Source organism: Homarus americanus, unplaced genomic scaffold, assembly GCF_018991925.1.
Source record: "Homarus americanus isolate GMGI-L3 unplaced genomic scaffold, GMGI_Hamer_2.0 scaffold39675, whole genome shotgun sequence".
In the NCBI taxonomy this organism is placed as follows: domain Eukaryota; kingdom Metazoa; phylum Arthropoda; class Malacostraca; order Decapoda; family Nephropidae; genus Homarus; species Homarus americanus.
In genome coordinates this window covers 14,250,718-14,274,845 of record NW_024736071.1, presented here as the reverse complement: position 1 = coordinate 14,274,845, position 24,128 = coordinate 14,250,718, and the positions used below count along the sequence as shown (strand labels likewise).

The following is a 24,128-nucleotide window of genomic DNA, read 5'->3' as shown; positions in this document are numbered from 1 at the left end:
CCAGTAGACAAGCTGACTACTTAAAACTAAGCTCCTAGCATATTGGTATCACAACTCTTCTGTATTCAAAAGAAGCTAAAACTATCAAAATGAATACAAAATTAATCTCTAAGTCGCATCATTCAGGTTCACAATATTATGTGTGAGAAAAAAGCTTGAGTCTAATATATATATATTATATATATATATATATATATATATATATATATATATATATATATATATATATATATATATATATATATATATATATATATATATATATATATATATACTACCTCACCCGCGTTTACAAGAGCAATTATTAAACTGTAACTGGAGCTGTGTTTTCATACCCACGGCTTCACTCCTCGTCTTTACTGCTACGAAATAATCCTCCGGCAGTACACGAAGGTAAACACCGCTGCTCATTGGTCACATCACCAGGTAAGCCTTTTCACAAAGACGTCGTTCCACATCTAACGTACAGTAAAAGAATCATCGTGTTGACTTCACCTATAGCTGTAATCTGCATTCAACACCTCGCTCCCTCCCGTCCACACTCACATCACAAGTAGGTATAAATCTGTCCTCGGGTGTGGAAGGTCCGAGAGAAAAGAATTGGGATGATTCCAAACGGTGACACAAAAAAGCTCGGAAGATTTTCTCAAACTTGTGACAATCATCATAAGTGCCGGTATATGTAATGTCGTGCATAGTGAACAACAGTCATTTCTACATCAATTACTGGAGAACAAATTGAATACAGAGAGATTTTTTAGGGTTAATGTGAAGTGTTCAGGAGAGGAGTTGAGTGTTCACAGTGAAATGGGAAATTAACATTCCTTAGATTTATTTCATCAGAGAATAGAAACTGAATGTTGGGGGCGAGATCGAGGGATTATGTTGATTTATGTGGCCAGGAAAGAGAAGATGGTGGTAATGGTCTTCACGTGAGTGTTTCTGTGTCCACAAAGTAGCGAACCTTCATGGTCAGTTATGCCTTTGTTGACCGTAAATCTTCAGTTTGATCACAACAAATTATGTAGCGTGTTTGGACGTACAGTTGTCCCAGTAAACCACACCACCGTGTTATCGTAGGTTGTTGTGCACAGTGGATGACGCGGCAAGTATCAGCAGTTGACAGAACCCTTAGAGGCGTTTATCTGGCAGCTGAGGTACTGTATGACTGGTGGAAAGAGATGCCTCAAAAGTCTTATCCTCCGTGACCACAGCTTAGCCTGGTCTCGACGCTCGCAGCTAACAACTACGGTAGCCTGTCAGTGAAAGCTTTTAGTGGACCAAACCAATACAGCAGCCACCATCCCAGACCAGAGTACAGTATACAAATACACACGAAGGACTGAGTGGTTTAGGTGAGGTATACGATGCGGCCTCAGCTCCTGGTGCGGGTGGCGGCGTGGCTGTGAGACCCGTACATCAGTGACCTCTGGATCTCCACTCTGGTCTCCTCGCTCGCCTGCACCAACAAAAAGTTCAGCTCGTGGTAGACCAGCGGATGGTTGGAGCCAAGACCTGCCTCCAGGATCTCTTCGGCATCTTTGAGGTGATCGAGGGCCGTGCGAAAGGCCAAGTTGTTCAGCTCTATCTTGACCAGTTTCAAGAGGAAGAGGCCGTAGGTGGGATGTTTGGCACCGTAGTAGTGTCTGGGGAGGAAAGAGAATACCAAGTAAAAAAAGGCAACACTACAAATAGTAATAAACATTATATCGACGCCAGAGTGTGTGTGTGTGTGTGTGTGTGTGTGTGTGTGTGTGTGTGTGTGTGTGTGTGTGTGTGTGTGTGTGTGTGTGTGTGAGCATTTTGCTTATAATACTGCTTGACTTACATTCTCCTCCACCCTGAACAAAATAACGGTAATACATAGAGTTATTAATGACTGTGACTCAGTATAGACTTGGAACAGCTTTTATAGTGCAAGACAGATGAGAGGAAATTGTCGATTCCATAAATTAAGTCCATCTTCAAGAATGGTAAAGATATTACTTCCATCAGTTTGGTACGTCAACCTTTAATTAATAATATGTACTCTGAGATCATTACTTGCCATCTGCTCGTTTATAACAGTAAATGGTAAGTAAAAGGAGTTCAGATCAGATACCAATAAATATCACACCACAGCCACACAAGGAAGGACGACTCCACGGTGGAAAGACCTGGCAATGACGCTCCTCTCATCCCTCCCTCTACCATTTATTCCCCCTAAGAAAAAAATTACGTGAGAGCCATGAATGAACAGTGACACCGTTACCTTTGGTTTGGTGTTGACGATAGGAGAAAGATGGTAACATATTATAACTGGTTAATTAAGGATCTTTATTACTTTCAGCGTGGACGTGTTGGTGCTCCGTATTCCGTGTGGCAAGAGCCGGCCGTCATCTTCAGTGTGTGGTAAGTGTACACCAGACCTCTAAAACCTACAGTAAATAGTGAAGATGCTGGAATTATTGATAGTTGTTACTTTACCATGTTAGTGTTGTTGGTGTTCGGTACCGGGAAGCATAGAGACCATCATCCCTGCAGTGACACTACCTTTCTCCGACGGTCTACAATAGTCTATCAACAGTGAAGAAAATAATATTGAAGGAAACGATAATTTACCACAACAAACTTCTCACCAGGATCTACACAAACTAGATGCCTCACAAACTTAATTAAAAGGAAAAAAACAACATATTAAACCTAAATTTGTATAGGTTTAACTCGCTTATGTAAAGTATTTTTGTGTTTGTTTTTTAAAATAAGAATTGTTTTGACCGTCAGTGGCACCACACAAGCCTACCCTAGCCTATAGCACACTGCCTTCACCCGACCACTTCAATCAACACCTCATGTTTACCTTCTTAAAGCTGTCTTCTTGTTATTTGGTATTTACATTAATATAATTTTGTCTTTATTATGGATTCATTCACTTCACATCACCTCATTTCACCTAACCTCACCTCTCCTGATGGCTTGGTGGTTGAGGGTAGCCAGGCCCAGGGAGGTGTGCCAGCCCCGCATGTTGACGGTGGCTGTGAGGAGGGCGTCCAGAGCCTTGGCTCGCAATACATTGAGGGGGTGTAGTACCCCCTCCTGCACCTCTATCACCTCCTTCCACACCTCCAGGTCTGTGGGGGGGGGGATGGGGTCACAGGTCAGTACACTCGGGAGTCAACGTTCTAGAGGTTAAGTACTCATGATCCTTACAGTAGGTCAGCTAACTATCTTAAACAAGTATTCAACAGTGGTTTTTGTCCTCGGCCGTTCTTTGGCCCTATAGTTCATATACAACAATAGATGCCGTCTGTGTTGTCTGTCAGTCAGTGAGTAATATTTACAAAAATATGGTACACTTTAAAATGTAAACTATACACCATTGTTCTACGTCACGCCCCCGGGGCCATACACTGCATATAGTGAAGTCGTCGGGTCAGTCAGTATGTGTAATAATGAAGTAAATATTTTATGTATACAAATATCAGTATTATCGCCTACACCTGCGTCACACACCTCGGGGTCCCCCAACACCCAAAGACACAGAAGCGAGTAAGAGTACCTGGGTCCTCCTCGTTCAGGTCGTCCAGCCGCTTCCTGGTGAAGGCGGCAGCGCGGCAGTAGTTCTGGCGGAGGTCGTCGGGGAAGTTCTTGAACCCGCAGGCTTCACAAGGTCCCACCCCTCCGTCTGCAGTCTCGTCGATGAAGACAGGGGCGTCGCAGGTGGGAGATCCTGCCGAAACACACACACACACAAACACAAACCAAGATATTAAAAATCTATAAAATGAGATTAATCCACATTTCCTAAGTATTCATGGTTGTGTGTTTCTGTTCATTGCTCTCCTCCTACACCACACATGAGGTTCTCCCTCACTAGATATAACATAACTCTCGGTGTCTATATTTTCTCGCCCACAAGAGAGGATTGACGTCGTTTTATCACATTTTCTGACACCTTGATCAGGTATGAAAGTAGACGTTCATGTTGTTATGAATGTTATTATTTATATCTCAGGTGAACAAACACCGAACGTCTACAATAGGGAAGAAACTTTGTACCTAGTTGACGAGTATGATGATCCAAGATGAAATTTGTGATGAAGATGATGTAGTGACCTGTACGCTGGCTAACACTCACCACAGTAAACACTCACCACAACACACAGTAAGCACTCACCACAGGGCACAGTGGACATGGTCAGGTCGTGGGAGTCATCTCTACACAGCCGACAGTCGCAAGTGAAATAATACTGACGCTGTAGGTATGTCTGTCGCTGCTCCCTCGTGTTCATTGCGTCCAAGTAACTGATGCGCACCTGTAGAAGGGGGAGGGGAGGTGTGGAGGGTTAGCTTTATGATCCAGCTATGATGAACGATGGGACTCGGTTATACGTGTTTTAGCTTTGTAATTCAGTTTACTTTTTAGTGATTTAGCTTTGCGATTCAGCTATGTTGTTGGGATGTGATTCGGCTATTATAAGTGGTTTAACTTTGTAAGTCAGCTGTGTGGTTTAGGATAAGTCTCAGCTATAATTTATCTGTATAACTCAGTGATATATCTCAATTATATAACTCAGCTACTCGTTTCAGCTATGGCATAGGAGCGTTACTGACTCATCTACTCCTGTATGTCGTTGAGGGTGTTTGGGAAGTGACTCACCCTGGTCCAGTCTAGGTCAGGCCAGTCTACGAGGGAGCGCACGACCAACTTGTTGCCCAGGAAGGACACGAAGGCGTTGGCGGCACACGAGTGGTCGATGACGGAGGCTGCTAGGTAGACGCTGGTGCCTATGGGCGTCAATCTGTCGTCCAGCAGGCAGAAGCTGTTCACCAGGACCTGTAGGAGGAAGTTCTTTACTACCAGGACCTGTAGGAGGAAGTTCTTTACTACCAGGACCTGTAGGAGGAAGTTCTTTACTACCAGGACCTGTAGGAGGAAGTTCTTTACTACCAGGACCAGGTTCTTTACTACCTGTGGGAGTTCTTTACACAGGAAGACCTGTAGGAGAGTTCTTTTCTGGGACCTGTGGGGAGTTCTTACTACCCCTGGGACACCGGGACCTGTGGGAGGAGTTCTTTACTACCAGGTGCAGGACCTGTGGGAGGGATCTTACTACCAGGGACCTGTGGAGGATTTCTTTACTACTGCCAGGACCTGTAGGAGGAAGTTCTTTACTACCAGGACCTGTAGGAGGAAGTTCTTTACTACCAGGACCTGTAGGAGGAAGTTCTTTACTACCAGGACCTGTAGGAGGAAGTTCTTTACTACCAGGACCTGTAGGAGGAAGTTGCTTACTGCCATCAGAGTGTAGCGTAACTGGTTGATGTCGTAAACGGTTAATGTCGTAACTGGTTGATGTCTTAAACGGTTGATGTCGTAACTGGTTGATGTCGTAAACGGTTGATGTCGTAAATGCTTCATGACGTAACTGGTTGATGTCTTAAACGGTTGATGTCGTAACTGGTTGATGTCGTAAACGGTTGATGTCGTAACTGGTTGATGTTGTAAACGGTTGATGTCGTAACTGGTTGATGTCGTAAACGGTTGATGTCGTAACTGGTTGATGTCGTAAACGGTTAATGTCGTAACTGGTTGATGTCTTAAACGGTTAATGACGTAACTGGTTGATGTCTTAAACGGTAAACGGTTAATGTCGTAACTGGTTGATGTCTTAAACGGTTAATGACGTAACTGGTTGATGTCTTAAACGGTTAATGACGTAACTGGTTGATGTCGTAAACGGTTAATGACGTAACTGGTTGATGTCGTAACTGGTTGATATCGTAACTGTTGATCCAGTAACTGTGTCACAACTGTATATAACTTCGCTCACTCACACCTTACCCCTCACACACTCACCTCACCTCACCTCACCCTTCACACCTCACCCCTCACCCTTCACACCTCACCCCTCACACTTCTCACCTCCTCTCACCCCTCACACTTCACACCTCACCTCACCTTCCACCTCACCTCCTCACCCCTCCCCCTCACACTTCACCTCACCCTCACCCTTCACACCTCACCCCTCACACTTCTCACCTCACCTCTCCCCTCACACACACTTCACCTCACCTCTCCCCCTCACCCCTCACGCTGCCTGCCCCTCACCCTTCACACCTCCCCTCCACCCTCACCCTTCCCCTTACCCCTCACCCTTCTCACCTCACCCCTCACACTTCACACCTCACCCCCTCACCCCTCACACTTCCCCCCTCACCCCTCACTTCTCACCTCACCTCTCACCTCCACACATCCACACCTCACCCCTCACACATCACCCCTCCCCTCACCCCTCACACTTCTCTCACCTCCCCTCTCACCTCACATCACACCTCACCCCTCCCACATCACCCCTCCACACCCCACACCTCACCCCTCACACATCACCCCTCACACCTCACCCCTCACACCCCACATCTCACCCCTCACACCTAACTTCTGTTGAGGGAAGTTACCACCTATGGAGGCTGGTGAGGATGTAGTGAGGGTTTTACACCTCACTGTCTTCCTCACTCCTCACTGTCTTCCTCACACCTCACTGTCTTCCTCTTACCTCACCTCCTCCCTCACCCCTCACTTCTCAGGTGGGTACCCTTAAGAGGGCGACCTCAGCTGAAAAGGCAGGTGGGTGGGAAATAGAAGGTGGGTAGGTGGGCGGATGGATGGGAAGGTGGGTAGGTGAATGGGTGGATAAGTGGGTAGGTGGGATGGTGAGTGGGTAGGTGGGATGGTGAGTGGGTAGGTGGGATGGGTGTTGTGTCAAGGTGTCATGCGTGGAAATGACTCAGGAGTTATTCTCGGCGGCCCACCCGTCTGTCAACACGGGGTGGGCCGGGTGGGCGGTAGAGGGGGTGGGGGGGGGCACGACACACACTCACCCCAACCCACCCCAACCCCAACAAACCCTCCTCTCTTCTCCCCCTCCTCTCTTCTCCCCCTCCTCTCTTCTCCCCCTCCTTTACTATAAGTGTGAAGGAGGCTAATGGAAGAGGGAAGAGGTGAAAGGGAAAGGAAGGAGAAAGAAGAGAGAGAGGGGGGTTAGGAGGGAGGAAGGAAAAATGGGAAAATAGAAAAAGGAACTAAAGGAGTTGTGAATAATTATAGAGGTGAGGATCTCTCTCTCTCTCTCTCTCTCTCTCTCTCTCTCTCTCTCTCTATGTGGGAGGAGGAGGAGGTCAGGTCGAGGTCACCCGTAAGGCAGACAGGTGACAGCAGGTGTAGGGTCAAATCCGCCCCCCCCCTCCCTCTCACCTTACGCGTCTGGGTGTTGAGTTATTAATAATACAGGTAGGTGTGTGTGTGTGTGTGTGTGTGTGTGTGTGTGTGTGAAAAGACGACTCAGTGGGTTTATGGATATGCGAGTGCTAGTGTAAATGGTGAGTAAGTGAGCGAGTGAGTAAACGAAACTAACCTAACCTAAAAATTAAAATAACATAAATAAATAAATATCAAATTTCCTCCCAAACAAACAAACACACAAACAAACAAACACACAACAGACAAACACACAACAAACACACAAACGCACAATCAAACACACACAAACAAACACACACAAACAAACACACACAATCAAACACACACAATCAAACACCATCACCAACACACATTGTTTACCTCGTCTATCTCCTGTTTAATAACTATGCCAGTATGGTGACCCTCTGGCCTCCTGATTCTCAAAGGTTCGTAAGTTAAATTTTTCCTCTTAAACAGAAGATGAGGAAATATATTAAGGAAACACAAAGACTAAAGACCAATTTGTTTATTTATTGGGCAGGATCAGGTGAAGATTAGGCACCCTAGCTTATTTAACCTGATGATTAAACACCCTAACGCTAACCTAACCTAATCTAACCTAACCTAACCTAACGCTAACCTAACCTAACCTAACTTAATCTAACCTAACCTAACCTAACCTAACGCTAACCTAACCTAACCTAACCTAATCTAATCTAACCTAACCTAATCTAACCTAATCTTACCTAATCTAACCTAACCTAACGCTAACCTAACCTAACCTAACCTAACCTAACCTAACCTAGTCTAACCTAACCTAACCTAACCTAACCTAACCTTACCTAATCTAACCGTAACCTAACCTAATCTAACCTAATCTAACTTAACCTAACCTAACGCTAACCTAACCTAATCAAACATCTATTAACCTAACATAACTTACATAGCATAACTAACCTAACCCAACTTAACCTAACATAACCTAACTTAAACTTAACCTAAGCCTCACTTAACATAACATAACGTAACATGACAACATAAGCTAACCAAACATAACATAACGTAACATGACAACATAAGCTAACCAAACATAACATAACGTAACATGACAACATAAGCTAACCAAACATAACCTAACATAAGCACACTTAACCTACACCTCACTAAGCTAATGGAGTTAATATTCACAGGAACTTATTTATCTTCTTGTATTGTGAATCTAAAAAAAAAAAGGTAAATATTGATCAATTAATGTAGTAACAGCTGAGAATTCGGACCAGGTGATTGGCGCTCTGGACACCTGGTTCTCGTCGGGTTCTGGCAAAAGGGTTACTTAACCTTCCCTTAGATTCTCTCATTACCTGGATATAATTAGAGTTCACCTGCCATCCCGGGCACGACAGCATACCCTACACACATACACACACACACACGTACACACATACACACGTACACACACACACACACACACACACACACACACACACACACACACACACACACACACACACACACACACACACACACATTACTGAATATATGCCAGTCTCTCTCTCTCTCTCTCTCTGCAAAATTTCTTTTTATTAATGTTTGATAGATTTGTTGACATTATTATTATTATTAGAAGTAGTAAGTGTGTGTATGTATGTATGTACAGTATGTATGTATGTACAGTATGTATGTATGTATGTATGTATGTATGTATGTATGTAGTGGCAGGTGTGAGTGCACTTGACAGGAAAGGTAAACAAGATGAGAGTTTTATGATGAGGTTTTTGGTCTGGAGATCGTCAGGTTAGGTTAGGTTAGGTTAGGTCAGGTTAGGTTAGGTTAGGTTAGGTTAGGTTAGGTTAGGTTAGGTTAATCTTCAAGTCATCCATTATTTTGGTCGACTGTCTTGCTGATATAGAGGGAAGAGAGGAGAGATAGATAAAGAGTGGAAGAGAGAAAGTAGGGAAATGGACAAAGGAGAGAGAGAGAGGGGGGAGAGGAAAGGAGGAGGAGACATAGAGAAAGGGAAAAGGGAGATAAAGAAGAAATGAGGAGCGAGATATAGAGAGAGAAAAAGAAGAGTAAATAATCACAATGCAGACAGGCAGAGGGAGAGAGAGAAAAAAAGGAAGGACTGACAGAAAGAGAAAAAAGGAGAATGTGAAAGAAATTTTGAGAGCAAGAAAAATGGAGAGAGAGAGAGAGAATAGATGAAATGTCATAAATAAGATCTTACGTCACAGCACATGATAAACACATCCCTCCCTCATTCTCCCTCACTCTTATTCACTTCTCTTCTCTCTCTCTCTCTCTCTCTCTCTCTCTCTCTCTCTCTCTCTCCATATACACCCTCTTATATAATCATTACTATAGGCGTTATTCTGCCATCGTAAACTATCGCTATATTCATCAGAGGTGTTATAGTATTATAGCATATTATATAATGAACAATATAAGCGTTATTATACTATACCCTGGAATATAGTCTCTGTTATACCCTATAGGAATATTGTCCGTATTTAAGTTAATGTATCAATGACGATTATACCAAGTCGTATAGGAAACACTATTCGTGTATATGCGAGACGTTATAATTAGTCCTAAAGAATTACACTCTTATTTATAGCATCATTCGGTGGGATATATCATTAAATATAATCCATAAGAAAGAACGACACAAATAATCATCAGTATAGTCAGTAATATAAGATTATAGCCTCGGGTATATGAGGCGTTATAGCCAGTATACTCGACAGGAATAGACTCGGGGAGTATAGCTGGCAGACGTCACCCGGCAGACACCCCGCCATATATGACGTGTGGAAGACATTACTGGGACGGTGCAGTGGTACAGTGATGGCACAGTGGTGGTGGTACAGTGGTGGTGGTACAGTGGTGGTGGTACAGTGGTGGTGGTACAGTGATGGTGGTACAGTGATGGCACAGTGGTGGTGGTACAGTGATGGTGGTACAGTGGTGGTGGTACAGTGATGGTATAGTGTTTGTATGTGGTGATGGTAGAAGGGAGAGAAACGCTACCTGTAGAAGGGAGAGACAAGCACTACCTGTAGAAGGGAGAGAGAAACACTACCTGTAGAAGGGAGAGAGAAACACTACCTGTAGAAGGGAGAGAGAAACACTACCTGTAGAAGGGAGAGACAAGCACTACCTGTAGAAGGGAGAGAGAAACACTACCTGTAGAAGGGAGAGAGAAACACTACCTGTAGAAGGGAGAGAGAAACACTACCTGTAGAAGGGAGAGAGAAACACTACATGTAGAAGGGAGAGAGAAACACTACCTGTAGAAGGGAGAGAGAAACACTACCTGTAGAAGGGAGAGAAACACTACCAGAAGGGAGAGAGAAACACTACCTGTAGAAGGGAGAGAGAAACACTACCTGTAGAAGGGAGAGAGAAACACTACCTGTAGAAGGGAGAGAAACACTACATGTAGAAGAGAGAGAAACACTACCTGTAGAAGGGAGAGAGAAACACTACCTGTAGAAAGGAGAGAGAAACGCTACCTGTAGAAGGAGAGACAAGCACTACCTGTAGAAGGGAGAGAAACACTACCTGTAGAAGGAGAGAGAAACACTACCTGTAGAAGGGAGAGAGAAACACTACATGTAGAAGGGAGAGAGAAACACTACCTGTAGAAGGGAGAGAGAAACACTACCTGTAGAAGGGAGAGAGAAACACTACCTGTAGAAGGAGAGAGAAACGCTACTGTAGAAGGGAGAGACAAGCACTACCTGTAGAAGGAGAGAGAAACACTACCTGTAGAAGGGAGAGAAACACTACCTGTAGAAGGGAGAGAGAAACACTACCTGTAGAAGGAGAGAGAAACACTACTTAGAAGGAGAGAGAAACGCTACCTGTAGAAGGAGAGAGAAACGCTACCTGTAGAAGGGAGAGAGAAACGCTACCTGTAGAAGGGAGAGACAAGTACTACCTGTAGAAGGGAGAGAGAAACACTACCTGTAGAAGGAGAGAGAAACTACCTGTAGAAGGGAGAGAGAAACACTACCTGTAGAAGGGAGAGAGAAACACTACCTGTAGAAGGAGAGAGAAACACTACCTGTAGAAGGGAGAGAGAAACGCTACCTGTAGAAGGAGAGACAAGCACTACCTGTGAAGGGAGAGAAACACTACCTGTAGAAGGGAGAGAGAAACACTATGTAGAAGGGAGAGAGAAACACTACCTGTAGAAGGGAGAGAAACACTACCTGTAGAAAGGGAGAGAGAAACACTACCTGTAGAAGGAGAGAAACACTACCTGTAGAAGGGAGAGAGAAACACTACCTGTAGAAAGGAGAGAGAAACACTACCTGTAGAAGGGAGAGAGAACACTACCTGTAGAAGGGAGAGAGAAACACTACCTGTAGAAGGGAGGGAGAAACACTACCTGTAGAAGGGAGAGAGAAACACTACCTGTAGAAGGAGAGAGAACACTACCTGTAGAAGGGAGAGAGAAACACTACCTGTAGAAGGGAGAGAGAAACACTACCTGTAGAAGGAGAGAGAAACACTACCTGTAGAAGGGAGAGAGAAACACTACCTAGAAGGGAGAGAGAAACACTACCTGTAGAAGGGAGAGAGAAACACTACCTGTAGAAGGAGAGAGAACACTACCTGTAGAGAAGGGAGAGAGAAACACTACCTGTAGAAGGAGAGAGAAACACTACCTGTAGAAGGGAGAGAGAAACACTACCTAGAAGGGAGAGAGAAACACTACCTGTAGAAGGGAGAGAAACGCTACCTGTAGAAGGAGAGAGAACACTACCAGAAGGGAGAGAGAAACACTACCTGTAGAAGGGAGAGAGAAACACTACCTGTAGAAGGGAGAGAGAAACACTACCTGTAGAAGGGAGGGAGAGCCGAAGAACAACATAATAATAAAAGAAAGTCGAGGAAAAAAGAAAACAGTGACCTACCTTTCCATAGATGACGGTGAGTTTGTCACGCTTCGGGAGGTTGCGTCGGCCCACCAACATGAGTAGGTCAGGCATGAGGCTGTCGAGGTAGTCCAGGTGCTCTTGGTCTCCTCTGATCTCTCGGCTGTCTGAAACATTCCCGCCCCCACTCTGGTTAATGACATCTCTGGCCACACATTGTCCAGCGCCACGCCTATGATTGTGAAGTCACTGTTTTTTCTCCGGATTAAAGATTGTGAATTTAGTTTTTTTTTTTCGGGTTTCAAGATCGGGTAGCCAGTTTATTTTTTTCTGAGTTAAAGATTGTAAAGTCAGTTTTTCGAGTCTGAAGATTGTGAAGTTATCGAGTATATATCATAACAGTTAATAACTTCTGTGGTGATATACTGTTCTCTAACAACTTCCACCATCAGTAATGTTTTCAGCAACAGATTCTTGAACACACACACACACACACACACACACACACACAGCGCACGCGCGCTCGCGCACGCAAGATGTCATAACATTCAATAGATATATTTTGAGGTGAGTATTCGAGCGATGTCGTACAACGTCCAGTTGAGTTAGTAACAGCTGGGGTATTTTGCTGTATGATGACTTTTGTTATTGTCTTATGATGTGTGTCAGATCACTGAGGAGGGACGAAGGGGGAGGGAAGGAGGGGAGGGAGAGAGGGAGGCAGGCAGGCAGGAGGGAGAGAGGGAGGGAAGCAGGCAGGAGGAGGGGGAGGCAGGCAGGCAGGAAGGAGAGAGGGAGGCAGGCAAGCAGGGAGGGAGGAGGGCGGCAGACAGGAGGAAAGGATGGGGGGAGGCAGGAGGGAGGGAGGGAGAGAGGAGGCGGGGAAGGGCAATACGCCTTGTTAGACCAACATTTCTCGTTGGTTTACTTGAGAATCTTTTAACATCAAGTTATTCTGTGAACGATTAATATTTTGCCTTTGCTGTTTATATTTATAACTAATGCCATCTCCCGTCTATGAGTGGGTGACAGTGGCAGTATTAGGTCTACGAGGATGACTGTCAGTGGCCGATAAGTTGTTGCTGGCTTTTACAGAGAATCATTCATCCAGTGCCCGAGTGTTGGGTATAACTGACGTCACAGTAAATTTTAATAAGTTACTAACTTAGTCTCCAGTTAGGTAAGTTTTATGTAGTGTCTCCGAGTTTAAGTGTCCATAACTCCGATAATTTACGTAAATAAATGCCAACGTAATTTTTTTTTTTTTTTTTTTTTATTGGGCACCCCCACATCCTTGTGTAAGGTGAAGCGCAGTAGCGTTTACAGCGCCCAACAGGAAGCATGCTAAGTTCATGCTTGCCTTTGTGTCCTCATGAGTTAAGGGCGTAGAAGCCTGAAGAGTCAGTGGTTTATGTCAAGTTATTGGGAGCTCCAGCAACTCCCTGAATACGAATTCGCAACTTTCGACTTACAACAGGTACCTACTTTACTGCTAGGTGAACAGGGACTAATGGGGGCTAGGAAGTAAGTCCAAACAACTTCCACCGGCCCGGGAATCGAACCCGTGACATCTCGCTTGCGAGGCAAGAACGGTACCGCTTCTACCACCGGTCCCCCGCCAAAGTAATTGTTGTAAACATCTGCCTACTTACACAAGCTGCCGCCGTCAACATTGAATTAAAATCTCAGAAGAGTTTCTTGTTTTAACCATTTATAGGAAAGTGTCGACTACTTCATAAACATTTGAAAGCTTTCTTATCCGATATCGTTTATTTTCTGTCTTCAGTCGTCTGCACATGCGTCTTAGTGTTGTGTACAAGAGTGTTCTATAGTATAGAATACTATAGATAGCCTCTTTCTGCCTCGTTGTGTTGACAGATGAGGGGTGTGATTATTCTACGTTCACAACCGCTAGAAATAAAACAAAAACAAATATTAGTTCAATTTCGGATCAACAAATATGTTAGTCAAAGTCTGCAGAAAATAAAGATGACTTGTAATCATTATTTCTTTTACATATAAAAAATACATTACTACAACAATACCTCTAAAATACAATTACATTACCAGTTCAGGAGTCTAATGTATGTTGTATTGTACCAGTTTTGTCCCAGGGAACAGGTTTCTGGTCTTATTAAACCAATTACGTGGCAACTACTGTTTGATATTGTCTACACTAACCACATTGTCTACACTATAACCGCACTGTCTACATTAACCTCACTGTCTACATTAACCTCACTGTCTACATTAACCGCACTGTCTACATTAACCGTACTGTCTACATTAACCGCACTGTCTACATTAACCGCACTGTCTACTTCTTCTTGTCGCCGTTTCATCATGCAGTTCAGTTTTTCCTTCTGTTATATAAGATTGTATTAACAAATGGGCCAGGTACACGAGGTGGACCAAACACTGTACAAACACACATCTATGGTACACGAGGTGGACCAAACACTGTACAAACACACATCTATGGTACACGAGGTGGACCAAACACTGTACAAACACACATCTATGGTACACGAGGTGGACCAAACACTGTACAAACACACTGTAAATTATTATAACATGGTTGGTTAGGTATAATGGTGTGTGTGTGTGTGTGTGTGTAAAAACATACACATTTGAAATAAAGACATGTTGACATACGTACAGACACAAACAAACAAATACAGCCAGACAAACATACATACAGACAGACAAATATAGACGAATACAGACAGTGAGACAGACACAGGGACAAAATAGACAGAGACAAAAACAGACAGAGGAGGGGATCTACAGTTAGTCAGCATCATAGTCTGTACTTACGGCCTACCAGATCCTTAAACCGTCGACTTTTCTTATCGTCAATTTTCTCAGCAACATCATCCCCTCCATCCTGTTAAGTGTTTAATGTAGAAGAAAGAAAGAAAAACAACATCTAAATAACACTCGGATACGTATGAAGAACTATAGAAGGTATTATTAAAAGAAGTCTTCAAGCATATATTATTCAGTATTGTTAATGGAGGAAAATAACTGCTTGCTTGTGGTAGTGGGGGTTAGATATTTTATATGAAGGAATAATTCGCCTTTTGAGTGAGTTTTTATCAGGATGTGAGTGTGTTGTTAGTCTCACATGCTAGTGCACCCAGGCGGAATATTGTCAATAGTGTGTGTGTGTGTGAGGGGGCGGGCGTAGGCCCACTGGCATGTGGACACGTCCTGGCGCCTACCAACTATTACCCCACTGCCTTGCTGGTTAACCTTGGAAGATATATTGCTACGGGAGTAAATCCCGAACGAAAAATCTGCGGTGGAGCCCCACATCAGGCAGACATGCTTATAGAGCTCCAACAAGACCCCAACGGCGGTATAGGCGGAAGAGGTGACCACCATGGGAACCCAACGACTACAATGGTGGACGAAGGCAATGCATGATGGACAGGCTACTAAGCCGAAACCCAACAAACTGGGCTATCGGCAGTCCATTGCAGCTCTCCTTCTCCCCAGTCGTTACAACACTTTCACCACTGGACCAGGAAAAGGGAGAGCCATCATCCACCTCATCATACCTCTCATCATCATCAAAACCCCTATACCCCCAAAAGTCCCTATGACGACGGGCGAGTGGCGACGGGGACAGGCAGAGATGACTGCCGGGAGTCTCTAGTCACAACTCTGCACATGGGCGGCACAGATAAGATGGTTGTTTATGCACTGGGATCTAGGCAACAGTGCAATCCGGTCCTGTCTGTGCAACTTTCGAAGAGCCACTCTTCTCACCCCACATGGGGAGGGGGCGGAAGTGCCCTAAACATAGCCTGCCTACAAAAAAAATTACTGGGCAACAGCACCCAGTAAAGTCATCCTTATGCGGTCGAAAACACAATCAAAATCGCAGATCCAAGCAAAAACAAGCTATACAACCTCTTATGGTCGCTGCATGGAATATCAGGACCCTTCTGGATACTGGTACAAATGAGCGTCCTGAAAGAAGAACCGCCCTTGTGGCAAAAGAGCTCGCTAGGTATAAAATCGACATAGCAGCCATTAGTGAGTCCCGGCTCCCAGACGAGGGCCAACTCACAGATCGGGGTTCTGGCTATACCTTCTTCTGAAGGTAAGCCTGCTGCGGAGAGAAATTGCATTTATGGAGTTGGCTTCACCATCCGCCAACTCATCCTACACAGGCTAATTGAAATGCTTATTGGGATCAATGAGCGCCTCATGAAGCTCCGAGTCCTACTGAATCACTCACGTCATGCCCTTTTCATCAGTGCACACAAAGGATGCAGAGGATAACATCAGGGCCTTTATGTCGACCTCGACAGAGTGCTAACCTCTATCCCCAGAGAAGATAATGTTGTGCTCCTCGGTGACTTCAATGCCAGAGTTGGCAGAGATGTTGACATTTGGCAGGGAACCATGGGGAGAAATGGACTAGGCAAGTGTTATCATCCCAACGGCCTACTCCTCCTCAGCAAGTGTGCTGCACATAACCTCACTATCACCAATACCTTGTTTAAGCAGGCCGACAAGTTCAAGGGTTCCAGGCAACTCCCACGATCCAAACACTGGCATATCAATGACTACATCATTGTCAGAGAAAGAGATCACCGAGATGCCCAAATATCACCCGAGCCATGCTTGGCTCAGACCACTGTGACACTGATCATCGGCTGGTCAGAGCGAAGCTCTCACTTCACGTCTCCCCGAACATGGGCGGATAAATAACCCGACAACAAATAACCCAAATCCCAGCTGATTGGGATATTCTCGACACTGTCATGACAAAAACCTGCAGAGAGATCCTCGGCCAGATCGAAAGAATACACCAGGACTGGTTTGATGAAAATGACTCGGTACTCAATGTACTCGTCGATGATTAAGTGTGTGTGTGTGTGTGTGTGTGTGTGTGTGTGTGTGTGTGTGTGTGTGTGTGTGTGTGTGTGTGTGTGTGTGCTTGCTTTATTGTATAACGAGAATGGATTGCGTGAAGTTTACGGAGATAATCCAGTTTATTTCACCTGGTGATTAAATACCATAACGCTACCTTGGGGGAATTAGGTTAGTTTAGTTTAGTTTAGTTTAGGTTAGGTTAGGTTAGGTTAAGTTTAGGTTGGTTCACGTTATAGTAGGTTAGGTTTTGATAGGTTAAGTTAGGTTACAATAGCTAAGTTAGGTTAGGTTAAGTTTTGATGGGTTTGGTTTGCATTAAGTTAGGCTAGATTTGATTAGTTTACGTTACATTACGTTACGTTAAGATAAATTAGCGTTTTTAATCATCACGTGAAATAGCCTCGGGTACCTAATCTTCACGAGATCCACTAAATTCCTCAAACTGGATAAACAACATTACTGGAACATCAGGATCTCACAAAATATCCCAACGTCCTCCAGTCATATAGGACTTCCCGCTACAGATATCTACTGCAAAGTGTACCCGGAATTCTCATGAGACTCCTTCGGCAAAGCTTAATCCTGAACTGTGGGAGAAGATCTATCTGACTCACTTAAGCTGTCTCACAGTCATGACTGCCAAGTGTTATGTTACACTGAAGGTTTACCGCCACAAAGAGTGAGTAGATGGTGTTCCCCTAATAGTGAGGATTTATAGTGTGTCTGTGTCTGAAAACTCTGCTTGATACACAGTGATCAGGAGTGGTGTTCAGGTTTCTGTTTGGTGTCTCAGCAGCCACATCACATACTGTATACACCATCAGTTACCACACACACATACACACCACTACCTGGCCGCCACACACACACACACACACACACACACACACACACACACCACTACATGCAGCCACACACACACACACACACACACACACACACACACATACACCACTTGGCCACCACACACACACACATACCATCTGGGAGGAGTTACTACACTACGTGTTTGCTGTTCAACACGTACAATCCTACATTAATCTGTATGTTCACTTATGTTTCCTTTACCTTTTCAATGAAGGCTTTTTTAAACCACCAATGTATGTAATAAGTCATTTATGTCCATGTATATTTTCAGCCTTGCAGAACTTTTCAATAAAACGTTAATTATTATTATTATTATTATATATATATATATATATATATATATATATATATATATATATATATATATATATATATATATATATACACACAACAAGAAAAGTATAACACTACAAAGTTCGTTAGTTGTGGTTAATGAAGCAAATAATCATTGAGGTCACAATCCACTTGACCTCTGACCTTGAGTTTCCAGATGAGCCGAGCGAGGAACCTGGCGAAGTCCGTAGGCTTGTAGTCCGGGAGGTGGTGGAAGAGGGCACACTCCCGCTGGTGGAATGGCTGAGACAGCTCTTGACACAGGTCGCTGCAGTACCACGCTCGTCCACACCCCCCACACCGCCTCAACAACCGGTCCTTCCTGTAGGAGATGTCGACAGTGAATCACCAACACCGCACATCACATTAGCAAGCAGCAGCACACAACACACACAACACTACACAACACACACATCAATACCACACAACACACACAACACTACACAACACTACACAACACTACACACCAACAACATCACAAGGCAGCGAGTCCTGTTATCTAGTCTTGCTGTTTCTTGGTGAAATTTTATTGATATTTATAACATTACTTAATAGTTCGTGATCATTAACTTACATCACCTTGTCTGTTGCGTCTGTTCGTGTGACTGTCTCCATTTCTGTAACTTTGTAACGTAACACAGTACAGTACCTTAATGAAACAACAGCACGAAGGAGGACAACTGAAATACCTGGTATCATTATTATTATTATTATTATTATTATTATTATTATTATTATTATTATTATTATTATTATTATTATCTACTAAAATTGGATGAAACTCTTCCATAGCTCAGATTTATGACAGAACTTATCGTGACGTAATACGAAGCTTACATTACATTACATTATGTTATTTAAACGAGATAACGATACAACTACACTGAGCACGACGGTTGACCTAAAGTACGTACCATCCGTATACCTGAGAGAGAGAGAGAGAGAGAGAGAGAGAGAGAGAGAGAGAGAGAGGGAAGGAAGGGTAGAGAGAGATAAGGAATGAGTGAGAGAGAGGGGGAAGGAGTAAGAGATAAAGAAGGAGTGAGAGGAAGGAATGAAAGAAGCGAGAGATGAAGGGAAGGAAGGATGGAGTGAGAGAAAGAAGAAAGGAGGAAAGGAAGGGGAGAGTAAGAGGGAAGGAAGGAGTAAGAGACAGGCAAGAAAGTAGTAAGAGACAGAAAGAAGGGATGAGAGAGAGATGAAGGGAGTGAAAGAGGAAGGGAACGAAGGAGGAGAGACGGATAAGGAAGGAGTGGGAGAAAGATAAGGAAGGAGTGAAAGAGGTGGAAGGAGAGGAGAGGAGGGAGGAAGGGAGTGAGGGTAAGGGGAAGGAGGAGAGGAAGGAAAGGAAGGAGGAGGAGGGGTAAGGAAGGAGGAGAGAGGTAAGGAAGGAGGAGAGGAGGAAGGAAGGAGGATAAGGGGAAGGAGGGAGAGAGGAAGGAAAGGAAGGAGTGAGAGAGGTAAGGAAGGAGGAGAGAGGTGAGTAAGGAGTGAGAGAGGTAAGGAAGGGGAGGAGGGAGGAAGAAGGAAAGGGAAGAAAGGATAAGGAAGGAGTAAGAGAGAAGTGAGTAAGGAGGAGAGGAGGAAGGAAGGAGGAGAGGGAGGAGAAGGAGTGAGAGGAGGTAAGGAAGGAGTGAGAGGGAGGTAAGGAAGGAGTGGAAGAAAGATAAGGAAGAAGTGAGAGAGAGGTGAGTAAGGAGGAGAGGAGGTAAGGAAGGAGTGAGAGGGAGGTAAGGAAGGAGGAGAGGGAGAAGGGTCACACTGAAACACTGAGAGTATTAGGTTAATGCTTCCCCGAATCTGTGGGTTTCAAAGCAACAGTGAGAACCTTTGAACGTGTGCCAGTAAACACACACACAAACTGACCGAGAAATGACGGGAAGACTCGACGGGGAAGTGGCGGGAAGACACGGCGGGGAAATGGCGGGAAGACACGTAGGGCAAGGGACAGGAAGACATGGCGGGGAAGGGACGGGAAGATACGGCGGGGAAGGGACGGGAAGACACGACAGGAAAGTGGCGGGAAGACTTAACAGAGTAGTGGCGGGAAGACACGTAGGGAAGTGGTGAGGAAAGCAGAGCTGATCCTCACCAAATTGGTTTAAGACCCTCATACGATACTATTTCCAAGTAACTGATGAAGACGAAGAGGAGAGAGAGAGAGAGAGAGAGAGAGAGAGAGAGAGAGAGAGGGGGTAAGGTGAGGTAGAAGCAGAGAGAGAGAGGTAGTGAGAAAAAAAAGAGAAAGAAAGTGGGGGCAGTGAAGGAGGGAAAAACGCAGAGAATAGAAAAAACAAAGAGAAGAAAAAGAGAGAGGGAGAGAGGGAGGTAAAACGAGAGAGAGAGAGAGAGAGAGAGAGAGTGAAGTAACCCCTGAAGATAAAGACAGAGAAACACAGTTAACTAGACAGATAAGTAGATAATGAATATAAGTAAAAATACAGATAGGAATTAAGTTAGGTTAGGTTAGCGTTACCTTATGTTATCCTAGGATTGTTACATCGGGATAGGTTAGATTAGGTTAAATTACGTTAGTTAGTTTATGTTAGGTTAAATTGGCGTTAGGTTTTTGTTTAATCAATAGGTGAATAACCTGGGGTGTCTAATGTTCACGTGATCTATATACACCTTCCTCATATCGTCCAGTCAAGTCATGTCAGACGCGAATGACTAAACCAAACTATATAAATTAAATGACAATAATGCCACACATGCCACTGTCATACATGTCACTAACTTCATTTTGAACTGTGACTAATGTGACAACTTGCGTTACTTATACGTGTGACAGCAGAGAGTGTCATGGTATAGCCGTTCGTATCATCCAGACTGACAACTGAGGTCATTTATTTCCACGACGAGATCTTAACACCATCACCAGCGCGAGCAATCAGTGATAGTTGTGTCAGGCGAACGATCACCCACCTTCTGCCTACACTGACACTTATGGGAGATGCGTGAGGCGAAAGTTTACACAATGAATAATAACAATCATACACACACATACACGAATCCAGACCATGTAGTGGGTAAGTATACACTACCTCATTGATACTCATACAACATACACAGTGATCATACAAGTAGACATATAGGGTTTACAAGAACGCGTACACTCAAGTTGAAATATACACCAAAATATACCATTCTATTCATCAGCATACTCCTGCAGTCGACGAGTATACATAATGACTAACATAAGGGCTAAATTCGTTTCGACATACATAATATATACATTACAGAATCATACATATACAGTACAGAATCATACATATACAGTACAGAATCATACATATACAGTACAGAATCATACATATACAGTACAGAATCATACATGTACACTACAGGATCATACTTAATATAGCACAGAATCATACATGTACAGTATAGGATCATACTTAATTAGCACAGAATCATGCATATACAGTACAGTACACTACAGAATCATACCTATTCAGTTTAGAATCCTGCATAATATAGCACACAGAATAATGCTTAATTCAATACACAGAATCATACATATTAATGTTTGAATGATAAGCGAAAGACCTAACCTACTCTAACCTATACACAGAGTTGTATCTTACGTACACGAAAGCCTGGACACACGGCCTCTGGTGCTCTGCCAAGTGACGTTACCATTTCTTCAGTATTTACCCTCCGGGTGTGTGTGTGAAGGGTTGTTTGTGTGTATGTGGGTGTTTTGTATCTGGAACGTGTTTGTCTCTTTGTGAAGGTGTTTGTGTATGTGAGTGTTTATGCCTATAGGGTATGTAAGGGATGAACGTGTTTGTGTGAGGGGGAATGTGTATATAGGAGGTTTGTGTAAGGGAGATGTATTTGTGCATGTTACCGCCACACATACAGTAGTGGCAGTAAACTGTTCCGTCTCTCTACTACAAAACGTCTTAACGTAACTGTTTTTGGAAATATTTTTTATTTCACTTATATATATATATATATATATATATATATATATATATATATATATATATATATATATATATATATATATATATATATATATATATATATATGTGTGTGTGTGTGTGTGTGCTGTATATTACAGAGGCAGTAGCTGCTGGTCGTGTTTGTGGTGAGTCGGGAGTCATAAGTCGAGGTTGAGGATGTTAGTGTGTTTGTCCAGCAAACAATGGACGGCGGCGGCCACCGACGTGTTCCTCTATACAGGACTGTTGTCGACAGTAGTGACAATATTTTTAAACTTCTGACTTCATTAAACATCATACAGAAAGCTCGAGAGAAGAGACATGATAACAGTCTTAGAGAATAATACAATTAAAGTAATAAACTGATGGTGACAACGATATTATAGCGTTATTTAGTGTTGTTACATCAGTAAACATAAACAGCAGAGAAGATATTATTTATGTTATTATTTTATCAGCTCGAGATCTTATATACAGGTAAATATATACCGATTAGCCCAACACATGTGAAAACTTTAATAATTGTAATAGTTGACCTTGAGTGTGTTGGACGGGGATGGTGGATGTTGATGGTGGACGATGATGGTGATGGTTGACGGGGATGGTGGATGATGATGGTGATGGTTGACGGGGATGGTGGACGATGATGGTGATAGTGGACGGTGATGGTGATGGTGGACGATGATGGTGGATGGTGATGGTGCGCAGTGATGGTGATGGTGGACGGGGGAAGTAGCCGAGTGGAAGGTGAGATCAGTTCTGCTTCCCATACTCTTCTTCGTGAGAAAATGGCCGCCAATCTTTTTAAAAATATATTATTAAATTTGTCTGGTTTACCTACTTTATATAAGACTTGTGGTTTACTTACTCTCAATAATGAAATTCAGACTAAATTCAAATTTGTCCTGACTGAGGCTGATCAGATACGACCGCCCCCCGCCCTCACCACCCACTACCCATTTACCTCTCTCCCCACTCAATACCCACTCCCCGGTCCTCACTATCCACCACTCACTCCCTTTCGCTCACTACCCACTCCATCCGCCCTCACCACCTACCACCCATTCTCCGCCCTCATCACCTACCACCCACTACCCCCTTAGCTACACACTACCCACTCCCCCACCATCTACTCTCTTGCCCCCACCACCGCCTCATCTTCCCTGCACTAGGTGTGTCAGCCCTTAACATGAACATGTCTACAATAATCATGGAATGGAAGACCTACCCGACGGAGATGAGGCAGTACCTACCTGACGGAGGAGAGGCAGTACCCACCTGACGGAGGAGAGGCAGTACCCACCTGATGAAGGAGAAGCAGTACCCACCTGATGGAGGAGAGGCAGTACCCACCTGACGGAGGAGAAGCAGTATCCACCTGGCGTTGGAGAAGCCTACCCACCTGACGAGGAGAGGCAGTACCCACCTGATGAAGGAGAAGCAGTACCCACCTGATGGAGGAGAGGCAGTACCCACCTGACGGAGGAGAAGCAGTACCCACCTGACGGAGGAGAGGCAGTACTCGCAGTAGCGGCCCACCACGGAGGAGGCCAGGAGGGTGCAGAAGGGCTTGGAGGTAAGAAGGACATCGCCCCTCTTAACAGGTTTCTTGGCTAGAAGAGCCTGAGCCCTCAGGCTGACGTAGTCCCTCATGCTGCCACCACCACTACTACCACACTACCACACACCCGCCACACACCACCTGCCACGGGGCACTGCCCGAGCTACCCCTCTATCCCGCCTACCTGCCCCAAGCTCCCGCCCACACACACACACCTCCACCACTACACACACACCTCCCACCACTACACCATCCACCACTACACACACACACACCACCACCACACACACACACACACCTCACCACTACACACACACACACACCTCCACCACTACACACACACACCTCCACCACTACACACACACACACACCTCCACCACACACACACACCTCCACCACTCACACACACACACCTCCCACCA

The 24,128-nt window shown here is 44.3% G+C and overlaps 2 protein-coding genes across 2 annotated transcripts; both read right to left on the bottom strand.

The window, feature by feature from the left end:
- Positions 1 to 279: 279 nt before the first annotated feature.
- LOC121871811 (N-lysine methyltransferase SMYD2-like) lies at positions 280 to 12,847 on the bottom strand. The gene is made up of 6 exons (XM_042374313.1): positions 12,145 to 12,847; positions 4,640 to 4,816; positions 4,157 to 4,295; positions 3,539 to 3,709; positions 2,948 to 3,110; positions 280 to 1,646 (listed from the first exon to the last, which is right to left on the bottom strand). The coding sequence occupies exons 1-6, from the start codon at positions 12,217 to 12,219 to the stop codon at positions 1,376 to 1,378; spliced, it is 996 nt and encodes a 331-aa protein (XP_042230247.1). The 5' UTR covers positions 12,220 to 12,847; the 3' UTR covers positions 280 to 1,375.
- A 1,968-nt stretch (positions 12,848 to 14,815) lies between these two features.
- Positions 14,816 to 23,847, bottom strand: LOC121871685 (histone-lysine N-methyltransferase SMYD3-like). The gene is made up of 3 exons (XM_042374099.1): positions 23,647 to 23,847; positions 18,340 to 18,517; positions 14,816 to 14,992 (listed from the first exon to the last, which is right to left on the bottom strand). Exons 1-3 carry the CDS (start codon positions 23,796 to 23,798, stop codon positions 14,906 to 14,908), a joined length of 417 nt encoding a protein of 138 aa, XP_042230033.1. The 5' UTR covers positions 23,799 to 23,847; the 3' UTR covers positions 14,816 to 14,905.
- Between the last annotated feature and the right edge of the window lie 281 nt (positions 23,848 to 24,128).